The sequence below is a fragment of the Ailuropoda melanoleuca genome, chromosome 5, assembly GCF_002007445.2.
Source record: "Ailuropoda melanoleuca isolate Jingjing chromosome 5, ASM200744v2, whole genome shotgun sequence".
Taxonomy (NCBI): domain Eukaryota; kingdom Metazoa; phylum Chordata; class Mammalia; order Carnivora; family Ursidae; genus Ailuropoda; species Ailuropoda melanoleuca.
In genome coordinates, this window is record NC_048222.1 from 40,369,549 (window position 1) to 40,388,734 (window position 19,186).

Sequence of the window (19,186 nt, forward strand, 5' to 3'; positions counted from 1 at the left end):
TCATATTCAACTTTAAAAGAAAAACTTAAAACCATTACTGTTCAATGGGGAGCATTTTTAGACTAAAATGTTCACTGTAAGACTTAATAAACCCAATGAATGATATTTTAATATTTGAACTATGCCCTTAGCCATTGTTGAGTTCATCCTTCACCATGATCAACTCCATGAGAGCAAGAGGTCTATTGATTTTCATGTAATACAAGAAAATATTACATTTGCTTAATTGTTACACAGCGAGCACATGAGACAAGAAATCAAGGCTCTATTTAATGCTGCAAGCAGCAGAGAATTACAGAGATCAATAGGGTAGTTTGTCAAAGATCTTCTCCAAGGAGACTTACCTATCACCATATGGACAAGAAGTCACACTGACTGGGGCTATTGAAAAACAGGTAAGCAGAGTCAGCAGTACAAATTATCAGAAATCAAACAGGCCAGTGTGAGAAGAAGTGCAACTCTACTGAAAAGCTGTATTTATAGCCTGGTAATTAAAAACCATTTTATCAGCCTTGTGCTGGGACCAAACCTTTACAGCAAGTATTGATAAGACCAGCAGCAGTGAATGAGCAGTATTTGACTTAAAACTTATGAGCTATAGTTATTTAACTTTGCCCATTACAGGGGAAATCAGTTCTAGCCTTCCTTGCAAAATGCTAATCGTCAGTTTTATTATTAATGAAGCTTAATGTAACACTATCTCCTTTGTGTAAGCCATTCATTTAACTAGTGTCAAGTATATTCTTCTGGACTAAATATATTGGCATAAGTACTTCTTTGATTAAAGTGTTATTTAGAATTGCTTTTAGACAAGTGAACACTACATATATTTGAAGAACAGCTCACTCTCTGCAGCTTATTTAAAACAACTACCTTTAACGAAGTCAGTTTGTATTCTGATATTTTCACCTCAGTCACTGCCACTCACTTTCTCTACTGATTTGCCAGAAGCAAGCACCCAAATGCTGGTTAGATTGTATTTTATAAAATATTTTGCTACAATAATGTGTGAATGTTGCAGACTATCAGCAACACATTAACATAAAATGATATATAATGTATGTTTGTAATTATGGGAGAGATCATAAATCTTAAACACCCATTGGTTTAGAAATTAAATAGTTCTACTTAGTTCTCCCTAAATTACTGCAAATTTCTGAAATTTACCATTCGTCTGGGTATTTTGTAACTACCCCCAAGGATAAATTTTTTTTAATGACTTTGCTTTCAAAAATGCAATTAACTTAATAAAATCTTAACACAAAACTGCCATCAGGTCTTTAAAATTTCAGCCTACTTCCCATCTCCAAGAAGTGTATGGATATGTACCATTTCAGCTAATTGCTTTTATAAACAGTCACCAAATTTATTCTTCTGGGTCTTTCTAGGTCTTAATTGTTCTTACAGCTTTATCAGCATGCTATTTTAACTTTTAGTAAGTCTTAATTTCATTCGTCTTGCTACATTTACATTAACCAGAGTCATTATTTTTTAGGAAGTAGTATGGTATTGGGTGTTCAGGCAATAAGAAGTTTCAACATTATGTCTAGACGTCTCATCCAGGTAAATGACACAAGGGCTTTAAGACATTCCCATTGAAAATCCTGGCAGCTGAATAGTTTAGATTTCAGATTATCATTAGAATCCATCAGTTTTGGAATTATCTCCACGTATATCCTAAAATCCTCTATTTCTTTTCCCAGTGTCCTATAAAAGATTTTTCCCCTTCCTTTGCGTGGGTGTCTCCATTTTCTCTTCAAAGAGTCGATTTAAATTGTTAATACCTAACTATAGAATATATAAATGTTATAATCATCTTTTATCTGTAATTTAACCCAATTCTAGGGAAAAAATTTGTATATGCTTCATGCATCTGTAGTTCCCATTGGCTAAACCAAGCACGCGATATATAACAACGTATGAAAAGCTTTGCCTCTTGAGGGCAATGATTCATCTTAAAGAACCCGACACCATAGAAAGAAAAAGGTGTTTGCAAAAGTTTTATTTTAAAGGGTCAAAAATAAACATTGCACATACACGCAAGAGAAAATCCAGCGATATTTATGTTCTCCGATGCACACCTTCAATACATGGCACCTTCATCTTCCTTATTTAGAAAATAAACTGTTATTGGTCCGTAACTGGTATGTACAGTCTCTGTGACTCTAGCAAACAACCAGGAGCCAAGTCCATATAATAAGGTTGGAATACCTAGAAAACAAATGAATATGTTATTTATGAATATCAATGCTTATTAACTAATCATGCGTCCATGTATTTGTCATGGTACAAATCACAGAGCCCTCCTCCACAATGTCAACAAATTGTAAAGTTATGAAAACATAAAGATATGAGTACGGACTGACTCTAATTATCTAAGAGCTCAATTTCATCAGTTTGTGGAATATGGAAACAACTATGTGAGCCTAGAGATTTTTAAAACTATAGATAAGGCTGGTTTAAATTTTAATTCAAAGCACTTTAAGCACTAATTCATCCCTTCCAAGTAATTATGAAGTAATTCTATATTCTTTTCACAAATAAGCAAATAGAATATTCATTAATTTAGTTGTAGATGCTCCCGGTTAGTGGCCTTGAGCTCAAATTACTGGGTCAACTGCACTGTGCTTTACATCAAACAGTAACACTGTCGGCTAAAGTAATTTTGTGTACAACTTAAAAGAAACTGGGTCAAATAGCTGTCTTCAAAACCTGTGGCAAACCCTAATTCTAAGGAAGATCTTAGTATAACAGGTATGAGAAATACTCCCATGAGTATTTTTACAACTGATTTGGAAACAATCTTGTTTCAACCTCTTTGAAATAAGTATACAGTGGACTCCAACGACATGTTTCTTCTTTGGAATATCTCCATTTGATAAGATTTTGCTGTTACAGTTGAGATTAGTTGCCATTTGTGATATAGGAAACTAAACATTTACTAACCAGAGGTAATGGACTAAGAACTCACGCGTATGACACAATATTGGACACGAAATAAACTTTCACAGCTCCTATCTTTTTTAAGGCACTTATTTAAAATCAATGACTATTAACATATTAAAAACATGCATAAAACCACAGGCATATGAATCAATAACAAATACTGTATGCTCCACATAAGTATTAAATTTATTGTTCTCATGTAGGAGTTGGACAGAAAAATGACAATTTAAAAGAAGAGCTGTACGTTTGGGAAAATCCCTCTTTCTAGTTAATAGGGAAATCACATGCTCACGACTAATCCCATTGCTAGATTTTTATATTTTTCTGCAAGAATACATTTGCTGCATTATGCTCGTTTGGAGTGTAAGTGCATTGGACTACTTTGTGCTTATTCCCCGAAGCTGCATTCCAAGCACTGTAATGCCAGAGATTAATCAGGAGAAGCGTCACTAGCTGGCAATGAGAACAGGCAAAAATGCCCATTCAGGCTGGCACCTCTCTATTTTTAGGAATATACTGGGTCACAGTTTGTCACTATCACATGGTTCCCTGGAACTCTCATGAAATCTTTGACAGTATATTTGCCTTCTTTGCCTTGGTAATACCCAAAAGAATCTAAATGCTTCAAGGGAATGTTACAAAAAAGCCACAAAAACTAGCATCATAAAGCTACTTACCAAAAAAAAAAAAAAAAAGAAAAGGTAAAAGGACTATGGGTAGGGAAGTAGACAAGAAAACAGGCAGAAGTGAGTGAAGAATAAAGGGAGAAGTTGAAATAAAAAATAAATTTAAAATACAGTATCACAACTTGAAAGCTGAAAATCAATGGAGGAAGAACAAAATGGGTTCTAGAAACAATTATTAATTTTCTAAATATACTGACAGTAAAATAGGTAAAATGTGCCTTTTAAACCAATGCTAAGGATATAAATTTAAGGAATGGCTGGTGAAACTGAAATCTCATTTTACAGTCATTATCAGTTTTCAGTTAAAATACTGACACGTTTTAAAAACCACACAAATCAACGGTCAACATTTTTTCAGCTAAAATGGAGAAATGACCAAAGATTACTAGCTTATAATAACTGTATTATCTCTTATTGAGAAATAGCCAGAAACCACTATCAGCAATGCTGTTTGGTAGGGGAGGGGGTTGTGATACCGGAGTCAGAAATTCTACTTTTCTTTTTCCCTGCAGTCTACTTAATGCAGTCAGACTAAAATGACAAGATTTGCTACTTACACAATTTAAACATAAAAAAATAAATTTCTTTATCTGTAGCACATATGCTATAAAGTCTATAAAATTCCATGAGAAATTAAATTTTTCCCAGCCTGAAACATAACATCAAAATGAACATGAAAGTCAGTTCTTTGCATAATAATTCATTTTAAGTCAGCTGAACAGTAGGTAAACCACTGTCAAATTAAGCACTTAAAAAAAATTAGAACTTCTTAGCAAGTCTCCGATTACCCATTCATTCCAATGGTAAGTTGCTTTTCTTAAATCTCAATCTACTTCCCAGCAGGATACCCAGACTGATAAACCATCAGTAAAATGTCAGCTTCCATTGAAGGGAAGGCAGAGGAGAAAGGGGACAAATGGCAAAAGAGAAATCTTTATTATTTACAAAATGGAAAAATGAATTATTCTCATAATTACTAATTTAGAAGGAACTAAGAGGAATAAAATCCTAAGTATTTTTATTAATAGAATGGGTACTTGATCCAGAGGGGCAACTGTACATCATAGAACAGGAAGCAATCTATTATCTAATTCCCTACCTTAAGACAAAAATACAAAACAAACATTACCAAATTGGTGAATATACTACTCTTTAAATAGTCCAGAAAAAAATTCCGTTTGATAAAGGGAATAGAAGACAATTAGTATTAAAGCATGCATGAGCAGAAACTTTTCCTTTTTGTTTAACTTAAAACTCTTCCTCCCATTTAGGCAGCATTTTTAGAATTTCCAAAAGACCATTAAATCACTCTTCAGCCTTCTCTTCCACGTAAAAAAACTACAACTGTTGTATCTTTCCTCAAAACGTTTCACTTCCATAGGCAAGCATGTTCTGGGTATTCCACTTTTCTCTGGATTTCATTGTATCTATATTTAAAAGAGAAGCCCCTAATCATGTAGGTGTTCTTAAAGTGTTAAGTTTTAAATGAAAACTTCTTTAAAAGGCATTTGGCTCATGGGTTACCTATTATCCTCCAATTATACTTTTCCTACCTGTTACTCTTTACATTGGGATGAATGACTGCTTCTGATTCTGAAAAATAAACTTCTTCCTGAATCTATTCACCCCCTAGACCTCCCAAATAATTTTGGATCGAACCTTCGAAGTGAGTTTACCCTTCAACTTCAAATCATAGGGCATGCTCTATGTAGTCCATAAGCCGAATAGACAAATTTTTAAAGAATTACACGTTCCTACATAATCATCTCCTTGGCGGACTGAACCCAGGACAGTCCCAGTAGACCAATGGCTCAAAAATCCCATGACTGACGTATGTGAGTTATTATACCAAAAATACATAAATACCATAATTAAATTTAATGAGCCATTAGATTATAAAATACCAGTGCAAGCACACAGGGGTTTAGCCTTAACTCTGGTTTAAAAAAACTGGTTGGGTAACATGGTTCAGCTCCCACGTCTAGATTTGAATTACTAAAATCTGGATCAATGTGACATTACCTATTAATAGGTTCAAAACATCTTGAGGCCTCTCGATAAAGATACAAACGATATACCTATGTCAATGTTCATGCCTCTTCTGTCATTAGCCAAAAGAAAATAAGCATCCAGCAAGAGTAAACACTCTCAAAATTAGAATCTTCCCATGAAAACAGAAATATTAAAGAGGCCGAATATTTTGGTATCTTTTAGGCCTAGCACCTTAGGAAGCTGGTATGACTGGTGAAAACCTTTAGCGCTTCTAATAAAGGGCACTTGCTAGGATTTCATACAAAGAAAACAATGAAACTCAGAAAGTAGTTCCAGTTTTTATAGTAAAGAATGCACCCAAGAAAATGATGGTCATGGGAGCGAATCCTGCCATGCACTAAAGCATTTTTTTTTTTTTAACTTCAGAGTCACTTTCCAGGGGGGTCATTTCCGTACACCCTCATTCTTGCTGCCCAATGTAGGGGGTCCTCCCAGTCAAGAGCTGCAGCAGGTGAGGATGGAACGAATGCCTCCTCCCCAGGGCTGACGCAGTGTGGTCCCTCGATACAGATCTGGGATAAAGCCCTTCTTTCCTGGGAACGCCTCCGTAGCAACTACTCAGCCCCGACAAGCACCTACAGGGGAGGGGCTAGGATGGGGCCGGGCGGTGCGGGGAATCCAAAATACCAGGGCCAAAGCCAGACCTAGAACGCCGCAGAGTGGGTGGGACGCGGAGGCAGGGTCTGGAAAACCCAACAGCGCGGGGCGAAGCGTGGCGAGCGCGTGCGCCCAGGCGAGCCTGCGCGGGGCCGAGGCAGGGCTCCCCGGCACTGTCGTGGCCTGACCTTGGGCCGGGGTCTCGGCCTCTGGGCGACGTTTGTCAGCGTGCTTTGGCAACAGTGATCGCACTGTCACGGGGGCGTGCTTCACCGGCCCGGGCCACTCACCCAGGTTGACGACCTTGAGCGCCGTGAAGAACCGGTCCTGCCCGGCCAGGTCCTGCCAGGGGGCTTTGGAGCAGTGGTACTTGATGAAGGGGAAGCAGCCGGTACGCAGGACGTGATAGTTGGCGCCCTGCACGGGCCAGTTGAAGTGCGAGAGGCCGAACTGGTCGTTGCGGACGGCGCTGTAGGGCACGCAGAAGGAGGTCCAGTGCGGGAGGCGCCGCTGCAGCAGGTGCCGCGTCAGCACCTCCGAGGCGCGGGGCTTCGGGCGGTAGGCGGCGCCCGAGGCCCAGGGCCCGCACAGCAGCAGCCGGAGGGCGGCCTCGTGGGCCCTCCGCAGGGGCTCCATGGCCGGCCTCGCTCGCGTCCCCGCCCCTCGGCGTCCGTGGGGCGCGCGCCCGCGCAGTGGCGCGTGCGCACGAAGGTCTCGCGGTCTCCCGCGGAGGGGGCGGAGGAGGCCGAGGGGCGGGCAGAGTGACCGGCCGGGGGAGTGAGGGTCAGCAACGCGGAGGAGGTAATTAAGTCGTCACTTGTGACCTCATGTGGGCGTTAACAACCCTGGGGCGCCGAGGGGCGGGGATTCGGGAGGTTTATCAGTAGGTGTGTGAGGAAAATTAAGGCTTAAAGCAAATAACCCCCGCGCTGAGTGGCAGAACTGACACCCACATCTCTCTTCCAAGCCTTGGGCTCAAGTGAAATCCTTACGCGGCTTTGCAGAGGAGACACTTGACGAGGTGTCCTTGGGGAAGCGAGTTAAAAGCCAAGTCCCCAGATTTGCAGTGCCTGGTAAAGTCGGGAAGCACTTTTATGTTTAGGTCTTCTCTGTCATGTTCACTTTTTTTTTTTAAAGATTTTATTTATTTATTTGACAGAGATAGAGACAGCCAGTGAGAGAGGAAACACAAGCAGGGGGAGTGGGAGAGGAAGAAGCAGGCTCATAGCGGAGGAGCCTGACGTGGGGCTCGATCCCATAACACCGGGATCACGCCCTGAGCCGAAGGCAGACGCTTAACCGCTGTGCCACCCAGGCGCCCCTGTCATGTTCACTTTTGAGGGTAAGCCCCAGATAGTTCAAAATTTGAAAAAGTTAATAAATTTTAAAAACAAAATAAAATTTTAAAAAGTTTTAAAAAATGTCCCACATCTCTCCACGCATTGCCCAGATGCGCACCTCTACCTCCCTCCTAAGCTTGGTGAAAGTCAGACCAGGGGTCTTTTAGTTATAAACTTTTATAATCCGCAGCCACCCATTATCAGTCTATTACTTAGGAAAGCCTTTTCTCAAACTTCATAGCCACTTGTAGTATTTTATATACACCCGCTTTCCAAAAGCATTTCTTCAATTTGTCCTAAACTCGTCTTGTTTGGAGAAACCATACATAAATAAGATGATGTGTCTGGAAAGCATTATATGTAAATGAGATAATGATGTGTAAGCACCACATAACAACTTACTGTTGAAACTCAAGGGAGGGATGTAGGATAGTGTAGCTAGTTTTTACATTTGCCAGTTTTTAATGACTCATTCAACAAACATTAAGTACCTGTTACCATGTGCCAAATTTTGAGGGGACTTGTAGTCCTGCAAATAATTTGAACTTTACATTATAGGATTCCTTATTAGATAAAGGTTATAAAAAAAGATTTTAGATGGAGGCATGATGTGGTTAGACTTGCAACAGAAATGGCTGAAGGGACGCTAAGACAGGAATCAGGAAAGGGATTCAGTACTATGATTTTCAAATTAAATTTTAAAAAGTATTGGAGTCTTTTTCAAGCAAAATCTGTCACAGAACCCCAACATATTAAGTAGGTGAGAACTTGTTTTTTTTTCATGAAACATTTATAAGTTCAAATTTTTAATACTAACTTTATAGGTAAATTTTTTTTCAAAACGAGGTAGGTTTTTGTTGTCACTGTTTTTTTTGTTTGTTTGTTTTGTTTTTAGCAGACAAGGAATTTATCAGAAGGAAATTGGGTAGCTAAGGTAATAAATAGGAAGTCTGCATACCAACAGAAACTAGTCTGTTTCTGATGGCCCCACTGGCACTGAAGTCTTGACTCTGCTCTCCTATGCTCGAAAACTTTCGAAGTTGGGGGTTATGGACAACAGTTGAAGTTAGGTCAACTACAAGCAGCCTCAGGACAGTTTCTTATTCTTCTGTTTTGGTTGTACACTATCAAGAATATCCTGATCCATCCAGAAAAGTAGATACAAATTAGAGTGGTCTTAAAATGACTTCCCTTGAAATCTTGGGACATGTGCTTCAATTACAAAGATGGCAGGGGGAGATTGATTCTGAGATCTACACTCAGATGATTTAACCTCAAATTAACATGTGGGGAGTTTGCAGTGTGTTAAATTTTGGCATTATATCCCTTGGCAGTATGAAAATCTATTTTAAAAAGTGAAATTTGAATCAAACAGTTGTGGAATCTGACGTATGTCTGAGAAGCTCTAGGTTATATGGCATCTATAAGGTAAAAACCACTGGTAAAGACAATCACATATTTAGATTAGGTTTCACTGCTTTCTTCCATGAAGGCTTGGGAAAAGGGCTAGGGAACTGAAGTACTTCTGCTGGAAGATGCCCTCTTGGAAAAACCTCATCAGTGGTGAGGGTTTCCTTAGTTCAAGGCCCCATGACTATCTCCCTCTGTCTTCTAAGGTAGGAAATTACTTAAAAGAAAGTAGATAGTGGATCACACTCAGGTATTCAGGAGTGTTTGAATGAAATATTTTCTTAACCTAAAAATACAGGGCTGGAAAACATGACTTCTAGCTATCTCTTCTGACTTTAAAATTAAACAGTGCCACTACCATAATTGAAATAAGATAATTTCTCAAAAAATCCACGATTCAGATCAGTTCCAATTCTTGATGGCCGTGAAACAAAGGGGCTTAGAAATTGGCATTCAAAGCATAACTCAATGTTTAAAAAACATTGTGTCCAATAGTTAAGAATTAATGTGGTAAACACACAAACAGTTTTACACAAAACATGAAGAAATGGCATACGCCTTTAGAAGGAACCCCTTAAAAATAACTATGAAGGGTGATGCTATGTGTAGCATGTAGCTTGTGTATGGATATGATTTTACTCCTAGAAAGAAGGGATTGAGCCTTGTTTTTGTTTTAAATGCACCTAGAATGCTACAGGCATTCAGAACATGCTAAAAATGAGTTCTTCTTGGGGTGTCTGGGTGGCTCAGTGGGTTAAGCGTCTGCCTTCTGCACAGGTCATAATCTCAGGGTCCTGGGTTGGATCCCAGGCTCAGCGGGGAGTCTGCTTATCTCCCTCTCCCTCTGCCCCTCCCCCAACCCCTGCGCTCGCTCCCACAAGCGCATGCTCTCTCTCTCTCTCATAAATAAATATATGAAATATTTTTTAAATGAGTTCTTCAAAATTGATAAATTGGAATATATTAAAATTAAGAATTTCTGTTCATGAGAGGCACTATTAAGAGAATCGAAAAGTAATCCATAGTGTGAAAGAAGTATTTGCAATACCTATCTCTGACAAAGCATCTAGTATCTAGAACAAATCATTAAAAAAAGACAATCCAATAGAAAGGTGGACAAAATATTTGAATGGACTCTTCACAAAGGAGAATACCCAGATGTCCAATAAACATGGGAAAAGTTGCTTAGTTTCAATAATCATCCGAAAAATGGAAATTAAAACCACAATGCAGTGCCTTTACACACCCACCAAAGTAGCTGAAGTAGAGGAGATGGAAAGTTCTAAATGTTGGTGAGAATATGCAGCAATTAGAACTGTTATATACTGCTGGCAACCAATTTGGAAAAATTTTTGGCAGCATATATTCTGCTGCATATGTAATATTACATGTAATGTTATGACCAGCCATGCCATTCTTAGATATATATTTGTATTAGTGAGGCTAAATGCCACAGACTGGCTGCCTAAACAACAAAAATGTGTTATTCACAGTTCCAGAGACTGGAAAGTCTAAGATCGGGGTGCTGGCTGATTGGGTTCTTGGAGAGAGTTCTCTTCCTGGGTTATAGCTCCTTCTTAGTATATCCTCCCATGGCAGACAGGGCTAGTTCAGGTGTCTGCCTTCCTCTCTTCTGATAAGAGCACCAGCCCTATCAGAGTAGGGTCCCACTCTTATGACCTCATTAAACTTTTATCACTTCCTCAGGGACCCTATCTCCAGCTACTGTCACATTGGGTATTAGGGCTTCAACATGTGAATATTGAGGGGATGCAAACATTCAGTCCATAACAATGCCCCACAGAAATTGTGTGCGTATATTCTCCAAAAGACATGTAGTAGAATATTCATAGCACTGTTCATATTTGTGATAGTCAACCTGCAGATTACTTCCATGCTTGTCAATAATAGAATAGACAAATTGTGGCATTCACTTGATGGACTACTACATAACAATGAGAAGGAATGATCCATAATCGCACACAGCATGCATGAATCTCATGAACATAAAAGGAAGAATGAAAGAAGTCAGACCCTAAAGTACCTATGATATGATTTCATTTCCATGAGTTATAAAAACTGGCCAAAATTCATCTTTGCTGTTAGAAGACAGGATAGTGATCACCCTTATGGGGGGGTGGAGATCTAGGGGAGCCAGGGACTAGGAGTATGAGGGAACATCTTGGGGATTGGATTATTCTCTTCTTTTGTTCATATATTTCTATAGTTCATTTTCTTAAGACTTTTTTTTCAAAAAGATTTTTATTTATTTGAGAAAGGGAGAGCAAGAGACAGAGAGAGCATGAGCAGGGGGCAGGGGCAGAAGGAAAAGCAGACTCCCGGCTGATTAGGGATCCCCACATGGGGCTCACTCTCAGGACCCCAGGATCATGAACTGAGCCAAAGGTAGACACTTAACTGACTGAGCCACCCAGGTGCCCCAAAGACTTTTTTTCTTAGAGTAATTTTAGGCTCACAGAAAAATTAAGAGGAAGGTAAAGAGGTTTCTCATATATCCTCTGCCCCACACATGCATAGCCTCCTCTCCCATTATCAACATCCCCACCAGAGTGATACATTTGTTATGATTGATGAATCTGTGATTGATCTCATTTCTGGTTAAATGGGTGTAGTCAATATGTGAAAAAAAATTTCTTTTAAGTAGGTACCATATCCATCATGGAGCCCAATACAGAGCTTGAACTCGTGACATTGAGATCAAGACCTGAGCTGAGATAAAGATTCAGGTGCTTAACCAACTAAGCCACCCAGGTGCCCCGAAAATTCTTCTAACTGAACATGTATGGTATGTACATTTTCCTGTATGTATATTATACTTCAGTTAAAAGCTGGAAAAAGAGAATGAATTCTACAAGTAGTAATACATATTAACACATTCTATTATTAATGTTTATTAAGAAATACATATAGAGAACATATATAGTGGGCATGACCCAAATGTGACCTTGTATATATACAGAATATTTGTTCTCACATTATTGTTATAACCTTGCTGTGAAGTTATGATTTACTCACATATTTCTAATAGTGTGATTTAAAAGAAAGTAGGGTAGGCATGTAGATTTTAATTCATTGCTGTTCTCAGAGGGAGAATTATAGGCAAGATAGTGGGTGCATATGTCAGCCAGTTAGTAAAAGATAAAGGAGTTATGAAAAAGGGATGTAAGTGTTTACTTTTAGGATTTCATTGACAATTCCACTTTGAGGCTTAAGGAAGGACTTTGGTTCAAGGAAAGAAGGTCTATGGAGATGATGCTGCCCTGGTTCATATTCCAGTGTGCTTTGGAACTAAAAAACAGATAGCCCCAAAGAGCCACTCCTAGGAACCCAAATCTCCTTAATGGCTCAGCGCCCTCTAAGCCAAGCTCAGCACCAGAGGAGGTGGCTTGAGTTACTCCTATAGCTGGATGAATGCTCATTAATTCTCCCCATCCCATTAGTGGTGAACTTTGATTGCTGCTCCATTCCTGTATCCTTGAGTCTGCCCAGGCAAGGACAGCATACACTGGCTTTATGCAAAATTATCCTCATGGAAGTACTGAGTTATGGCAGAAGTCATTAGGAAAGGAAAGAACTGCTGTATACTTACCTAGATCTTGAGTCCAGTGGAACTGATGGATGTTCTGAAAGCCTCCAAGGAGTTGGCTGGCAACAGGGGCTGCTGTTACAAAGAGTGTCAGGAAGCATTACTCTGGTAAAACATGTTACTGTGAACATAGCAGGTACAGAGATCTCACCTAACCTGCTTTTGTGTCTCAACTACTCTCAAGCTGTCCCCCCACTAGAATGTAAACTTCCTAAGGCCAGGGACTTAATGCCTGTTTTGTTAACCTCTGTGATTCTAGCACCTAGGACAGTACTTGCAATATGTAGATACTCGAGTTCTTGAAAAAATGAAGAAAAAAGTGGGCAAAGTGAATACAATTAGTGTGTTTGAGGAATGTTAGAGAAAAGAAATTGTAATATGTAGGGCGACTGGTTTTAATTTAATTACAATTTTAATTTTGGTAGTTAGAGAAATTAAACTATAGAATAGGTAAGAAACTTACCCAAGATCATATACTAGAATCAAGAATCAAAATTCTGACCTTTCGACTTTCTGCGAGCTTTTCATTAGGAAACATTTCTATTTCCTTCCCCTGCTGTGGATGCTAGCTGGAGTCCAGCGGCACAGAGACATATTTGTGACTTTTTGAAACCAGATAGTGATTTATGCTAATAGATAACACAATCCATTTTATGGGCATGTTTCCAATATTACAAATCCTATGTAGTCAGTTTGGGGAAGCGTTTGAAAACATAACCAAATACATTTACGGTGTCATATGGGTCATAGTCATGGTCCCAGCCTTGTAAAGTGAGCTTTGTTTTACTAACAGATACATGCATGAAAAGCGTATGACATTTTTGTAGCACAAATCATATCTTCATACTGAATTCCAAAGATGTTTTGGCTTTATTGCTGATCTTCATTCGACAGTGGCTTTTAGCGCTTCAGCTGTAAGTCTTTATGCCCCCTCCCCAGTCTCACTGTCAAGTAGTTAATGATCTATAAACAAATACTGAGATGCCCTAAAGGGGCTCTCCATTTAAAGGGGCCTTGAATCATTTGATAATAGAAATACGGTAGTCCACCCACTGATTTATGATTTGTCAGTTTAGATTTTTGAAGTGATGTTCCACTGGTCTTTCAGATGGGACAAGCTCTTAATTTTCTGTACAATTAACATTAAATTCTAATCCAATTTTTCTTTTCAGGAGAAAATTTCCAAAAATGTTAATTTACATTTTTACAGTTTCCATTGTATGAAATACTTTTTCATTTGTGTGTGCATGGGTGTGTACATTTCAGTTCCCTAAGCTAAAAGTGGCCTCGGAGGGTAATAATACCAGTGTAATGGTATCTACCAGTTCCTGAGTGTTTCTTCCTGCTAGGTAGTTTACACTTATTTTCTCATTTAAACAACACTCCGAAGCAGGGCTTCAATTACCTCAATTTCAAGCTGAGGAAACGGAGTATCAGAAGTTAGAGAAGTTAAAATAGTTAACTGCAGTCACAGAGCCGCCAGGTGATACAGCTGGGATTTGAACCTTCATTGGCAGTATGCAAAACCTCATGCTTTGAACAGAGTTACAGAGAGTCAAGTGTTGCCAGACTTAGCTGTAAATGTTGCTGCCACAAGTGAACATCCCTTAGATGCTGCATAATCAGGAAATAGCATTGAACCAAAATATAGCCCATCTAGCCTAGAAGTCTGTCTGCCTCAAAGGAAATTTGGGGGCCTACATGATGACTCCAAAAAAAAAAAAAAGTTTTCAAAACTAGATCACTTTGCAAAATTGTTGTAAAACAACTACGTATATTGAAAGTACTTCTAAAATATCTCGAAAATTTAAAACATGCCAGGATGTTTGGGCACCATCAACAAAGATCCCAACTCTAAACCAGTTATTGAGCTCTGAAAATTGGGCTTTATTTGGAGACCATGAGTAAAGCATATATGGAAATGTTTTGGACTGTTTTTTATAACTCCTTGGTAACTCTTAAATTTTATTGAAATTAAAAGGTTTGATTTTAAAAACTTCGCATCTGGCCATAATTTGGATGGGTATGAGTAATGGCTATGCATAATAGGCACATTTAGTCCAAGCCAGCATTTCAGTGAACCACAACTTGTGAGCTTTTTTTTTTAATTCCTTGTTGTTGTTTCTAATAAAGCAAGATGTGAAAGCTAACTACATGCTCTATTAATTATATGAAGGTGAACTTGAGTCATATTTGTTACTGAAGATGATTAATAATTACCAGCTCTGCACACGTTTCTGGTGCATTTCAGTAAATAAACAGGGTACATTGTTGGGTAGTAATTGATTAATTAGCACATTCATCCTACACAGCTCAATGGTCTAAGGATGCTGAGTTTGAGATATTGCTCATGATTATTACAAGAAACAAATCTGTTCCATTTTTCAGTTTATTCTTCTGTATGCTTAGATTTTTTTTTCTAAATCGAATGTTTAATGGTTCAAAACCTTATAGGTTTTATTCAGATAAATCAACTCATGAAGAATTGCTAGTCATAATCTCCAGAATCTTGTTCTTGTGTGAACTAAGGTGAAAACTTTTACAAGGCTAATGTTAACATTAGATCTTGCTGTTAAACTGGATCAAATACTGTAAATATAGGGCACTTCCCCACCATGCAGGAAATGCTCACTGAGCACCTATGCACAACAGGGGCACTGGAATCTCATTTGCTTCCTAACCACATCAAATAAGCTCAGGATTGCAAGTGTCATCAGGTTGGCACTTCGCAGCATCAAGCAAGTATACTGTGTCATCTTCAGAGAAGTATAACAGCGTGTATTGTTTGCTGATTTGACTACACGGTAATTTAGGATTTTTCCCCCCTAATTTATTGAGCCAGCATGTAGTTGAGAGAGCTTTGGACGGGGAGTCAGGAGTCCTGGGTTCTACTCTATCTGTATTCTTTCTTGAAGAAGCTGTGTGATTCTGGGCACATCACTACTCCCTTCTCTAAGCATGGATCACTCATCTGTAAAATGACGGTGTCAACCAGGGACGAGGAGGCACGTGAGGAGCCGAAGCTGAGAGATAGAGAGAGCTAGGTTTGTGTCTGGACTCCCTGTTCCTGGTTTTATTATTTTAGGGAAATTACTTATTTAACCTCTTTGAGTTTCTGCTCTGTTTACTTTGAGTTTATTGTAAGGATCAAATGAGATATGAAAGTAGCTTAGAAACTATGAAGTACCTGTGAATAGAAGGCATTGTCAGTATTATTAATAACCATCTTACCTCGTTGACCTCAACATGTATTTGAAGGATGCATCAGAGTGCCCACGGATTGGTGTAACAATAGGGGTTTATTGACATCCTTTATGCCGTTGTTAAAATCGCATTGGATAAAAATTTCTGATATATCTTCGTAATTTATTGCTAAGTGAATAACACAGTCTGTAAAACAGTATGTCTGGTATAATCCTATTAAAAATTATACATACAAAGATAAAAGACTCTATATAATAGGAACTCAATATATATTTGATAAAGAAACAAATGCAATATATGTATTAATTGAGCATGTCTTACTAGTGATAGCTGTGCTGTCTTAGGAGTGGGGCTATATCTTTACACTTACAATCCATTTGGTGAGACAGATAATAAAAAATTAACAAACCTATTTTGTAATACCACATATAGTTAAGTGCTCTAAAGAAAAATTAAGCAGAGTAAGGGGATAGAGAGTAAGGATGGGTGCTACATTGGGGGGGGTCCCTCTGGTCTAGTGACAGTCGAGCAGAGACTGAATACAGTGAGTAAGTGAGCCAGGCAGACTTCTGGGAGAAGAGTGTGCCAGGCAGAAGGCATGGCAAATCCAGAGGCCCTAGGTAGGACTATTAGTAGGTGTCCCCCCAGATTTAACAGTAGTTCTCTCTGGGTGGTAAAATAATTGTTGAATTTTTTAAATTGTTGATTTTTATTTTTAAGTAATCTCTGTATTCAACGTGGGGCTAAAACTCACAACCCAGAGATCGAGAGTCGGATGCCCTACAGACTGAGCCATCCAGTCTTTTTAAAAAACTAATTGTTGGGGTGCCTGGGTGGCACAACGGTTAAGCGTCTGCCTTCAGCTCAGGGCGTGATCCCGGCGTTATAGGATCGAGCCCCACATCAGGCTCCTCCGCTAATGAGCCTGCTTCTTCCTCTCCCACTCCCCCTGCTTGTGTTCCCTCTCTCGCTGGCTGTCTCTATCTCTGTCGAATAAATAAATAAAATCTTAAAAAAAAAAATTAAAAAAAATAAAAAACTAATTGTTGATTTTTATTTATTTATTTTTATTTTTATTTATTTATTTTTAAAGATTTTATTTATTTATTTGACAGAGACAGCCAGCGAGAGAGGGAACACAAGCAGGGGGAGTGGGAGAGGAAGAAGCAGGCTCCTAGCGGAAGACCCTGATGTGGGGCTCGATCCCATAACGCCGGGATCACGCCTTGAGCTGAAGGCAGATGCTTAATGACTGCGCTACCCGGGCACCCCATAATTGTTGATTTTTAAATTTCTTCCCTGCACATGCCTATTTTTCAAAAGTTTTTGTTTTTTAAAATTATTTATTTAAGAAGCTATGTGATCATACTTGTTTTTTTTTAATCGTGAGCATATGTTTCTGTAATTAGAAAAATTTAAAAACTCTACAGGTATACTAAAAGACAAAGTCATCTTAAGAAAAACGTTCATAAGTAGCTTTCAAACCTTACGTCATCTATAAGTTTTTGTTTTCATGGTGTTAGTACCAAGAATCTAAGTTGTTAGTAAGAATAAAGGAAGCAGAGAGATTTCTGCTCTGGCAGTGAACTTCAAAGAATTGTTTTAGCTCTAACAATCAATGTGGGCTTCATAAAGGGATAGATAATCATCCTACTCTCAGCTCCTTGTTCCAGCCCTTCCGTATGGATGGCAGAATACTCCCTGGGAAGGCTGATCTGATCATTTACAGACATGGGCCCGGAAACAGTGCATTTTAGGAGGTCTTTAAAATATGGGATTAAAGGTACCAGGTAAAATTAGTTTCAGGGTTTTATGTCTCATTTATGCAGTTCACCAGGGACTACATCTGCTATACAGCAAAATAGAATGTTGCAAAATACATCATCCATCTCTTTCTGAGTCCAGGTACAAATTAAAGAAAAGCTCAGAGACTGTAGTCCAGCTCTCCATACTGTCCCTGCAAAGCAGATGTAAAGAGGAGATATGCTTTGAGCTTACAGAAACAAAAATGCACATTGAAGCTTTGATTCTCATTTCTGTCCCATCTGTTTGCACCAAGATCTTCAAATACAGAAGGTACGCATTAAATCGTTCAGATAAGTTCAGATAAAATGTTTTCAAAATAAAATGTTTCCATTATTTTAGGTGAGCAGCAATACCTGAGAGTACAAGTGAAAACCCAAAGAATGAATGACATGATCCCACTCTAAAGGGTGTATTTGACTTGCTACTCTCTTTAGTCAAAATGATTCCTTCTGAAAGAAAACTGTTTGCATCTCAAGGAATATCATACAATTATAAAACATCTTGTAACTATTTAAAATCAGCCATTTTGGATAGTAAATAGGGAAACTTAAGAGACTGTACAAAGTTACAAAATATTATACATGATTTCCAATAAATGGAAGAAGAAAGCTAGAAGTCACCTCCTTGTGTGATATATATGGTTTTGCCCTTTTGATACTTTGATGTTGGTTGGCGTAGAATCGTTAGGGTTGGCAGGAAGTTTAAATATCAGCTCAACTTTCTTATTTTACGTACCAAAAAAATGGGGACTAGAGAGAAGTTACTTGTCCATTAAGAAAAGAGCTGGAACTAAAGCCCATTAAGACCTTTAAATCTAAAGCAAACGGTGTGTGCGTTTGTGTGTTCCATGCTCATTCAGAAAAACTGCAGATGCCACCTAATCACTATATGTCCCTCCAGATATTTGTAGGTGAACAGAAGCATTTACCTTTTCATGCATCTCTGCATGAGCAGCTGCAGCACTAGAGTCATAGTCTGGTGTGAATTCGCGAATATTTAGACTAAGGGTATTAAGCTTAGAACGAAACCTGCAATCCATGATGCTAGGGAACATGCCATTACTATCTGGTGACAGCTTTAGGAGCTTTGAGGAGGGAGATGGTTATGACATTTCTACTCCGTGTCCCTAAGTTCATTATCACTTTTGATAGCAGAACTTACAATGAAGACCTTCATATATTATGCGTTCCCAGACTCCCCCAAATTAAATTTTTGTTTCATTTGCTCCATTAATTGAAAACAGGTTCATTATAAAATAGAAAATACAGAAAGAAGAAAACTCTACTATTAAGAAGTAACCACTGTTAACATTTTGGGAGGTATCCTAAGAGTTGTGTGTGTGTGTGTGTGTGTGTGTATATGTGTGCACACATATATGTTCATATTTTTAAAAAATTATAACTGCAGTCCTAGTCTTCATGCTGTTTTAAAATATGCTTCTTGGGGGCACCTGGGTGGCTTAGTCAGTTGGGTGTCTAACTCTTGATTTTGGCTCAGGTCATGATTTCAGGGTCCTGAGGTCAAGTGCCGTGTTGGGC

The 19,186-nt window shown here is 38.7% G+C and overlaps 1 protein-coding gene across 1 annotated transcript; it reads right to left on the reverse strand.

Annotated features, from left to right (window-relative positions):
* Positions 1 to 1,984: 1,984 nt before the first annotated feature.
* C5H15orf61 (chromosome 5 C15orf61 homolog) lies at positions 1,985 to 6,961 on the reverse strand. The gene is made up of 2 exons (XM_034660776.1): positions 6,572 to 6,961; positions 1,985 to 2,211 (listed from the first exon to the last, which is right to left on the reverse strand). Exons 1-2 carry the CDS (start codon positions 6,915 to 6,917, stop codon positions 2,084 to 2,086), a joined length of 474 nt encoding a protein of 157 aa, XP_034516667.1. The 5' UTR covers positions 6,918 to 6,961; the 3' UTR covers positions 1,985 to 2,083.
* Between the last annotated feature and the right edge of the window lie 12,225 nt (positions 6,962 to 19,186).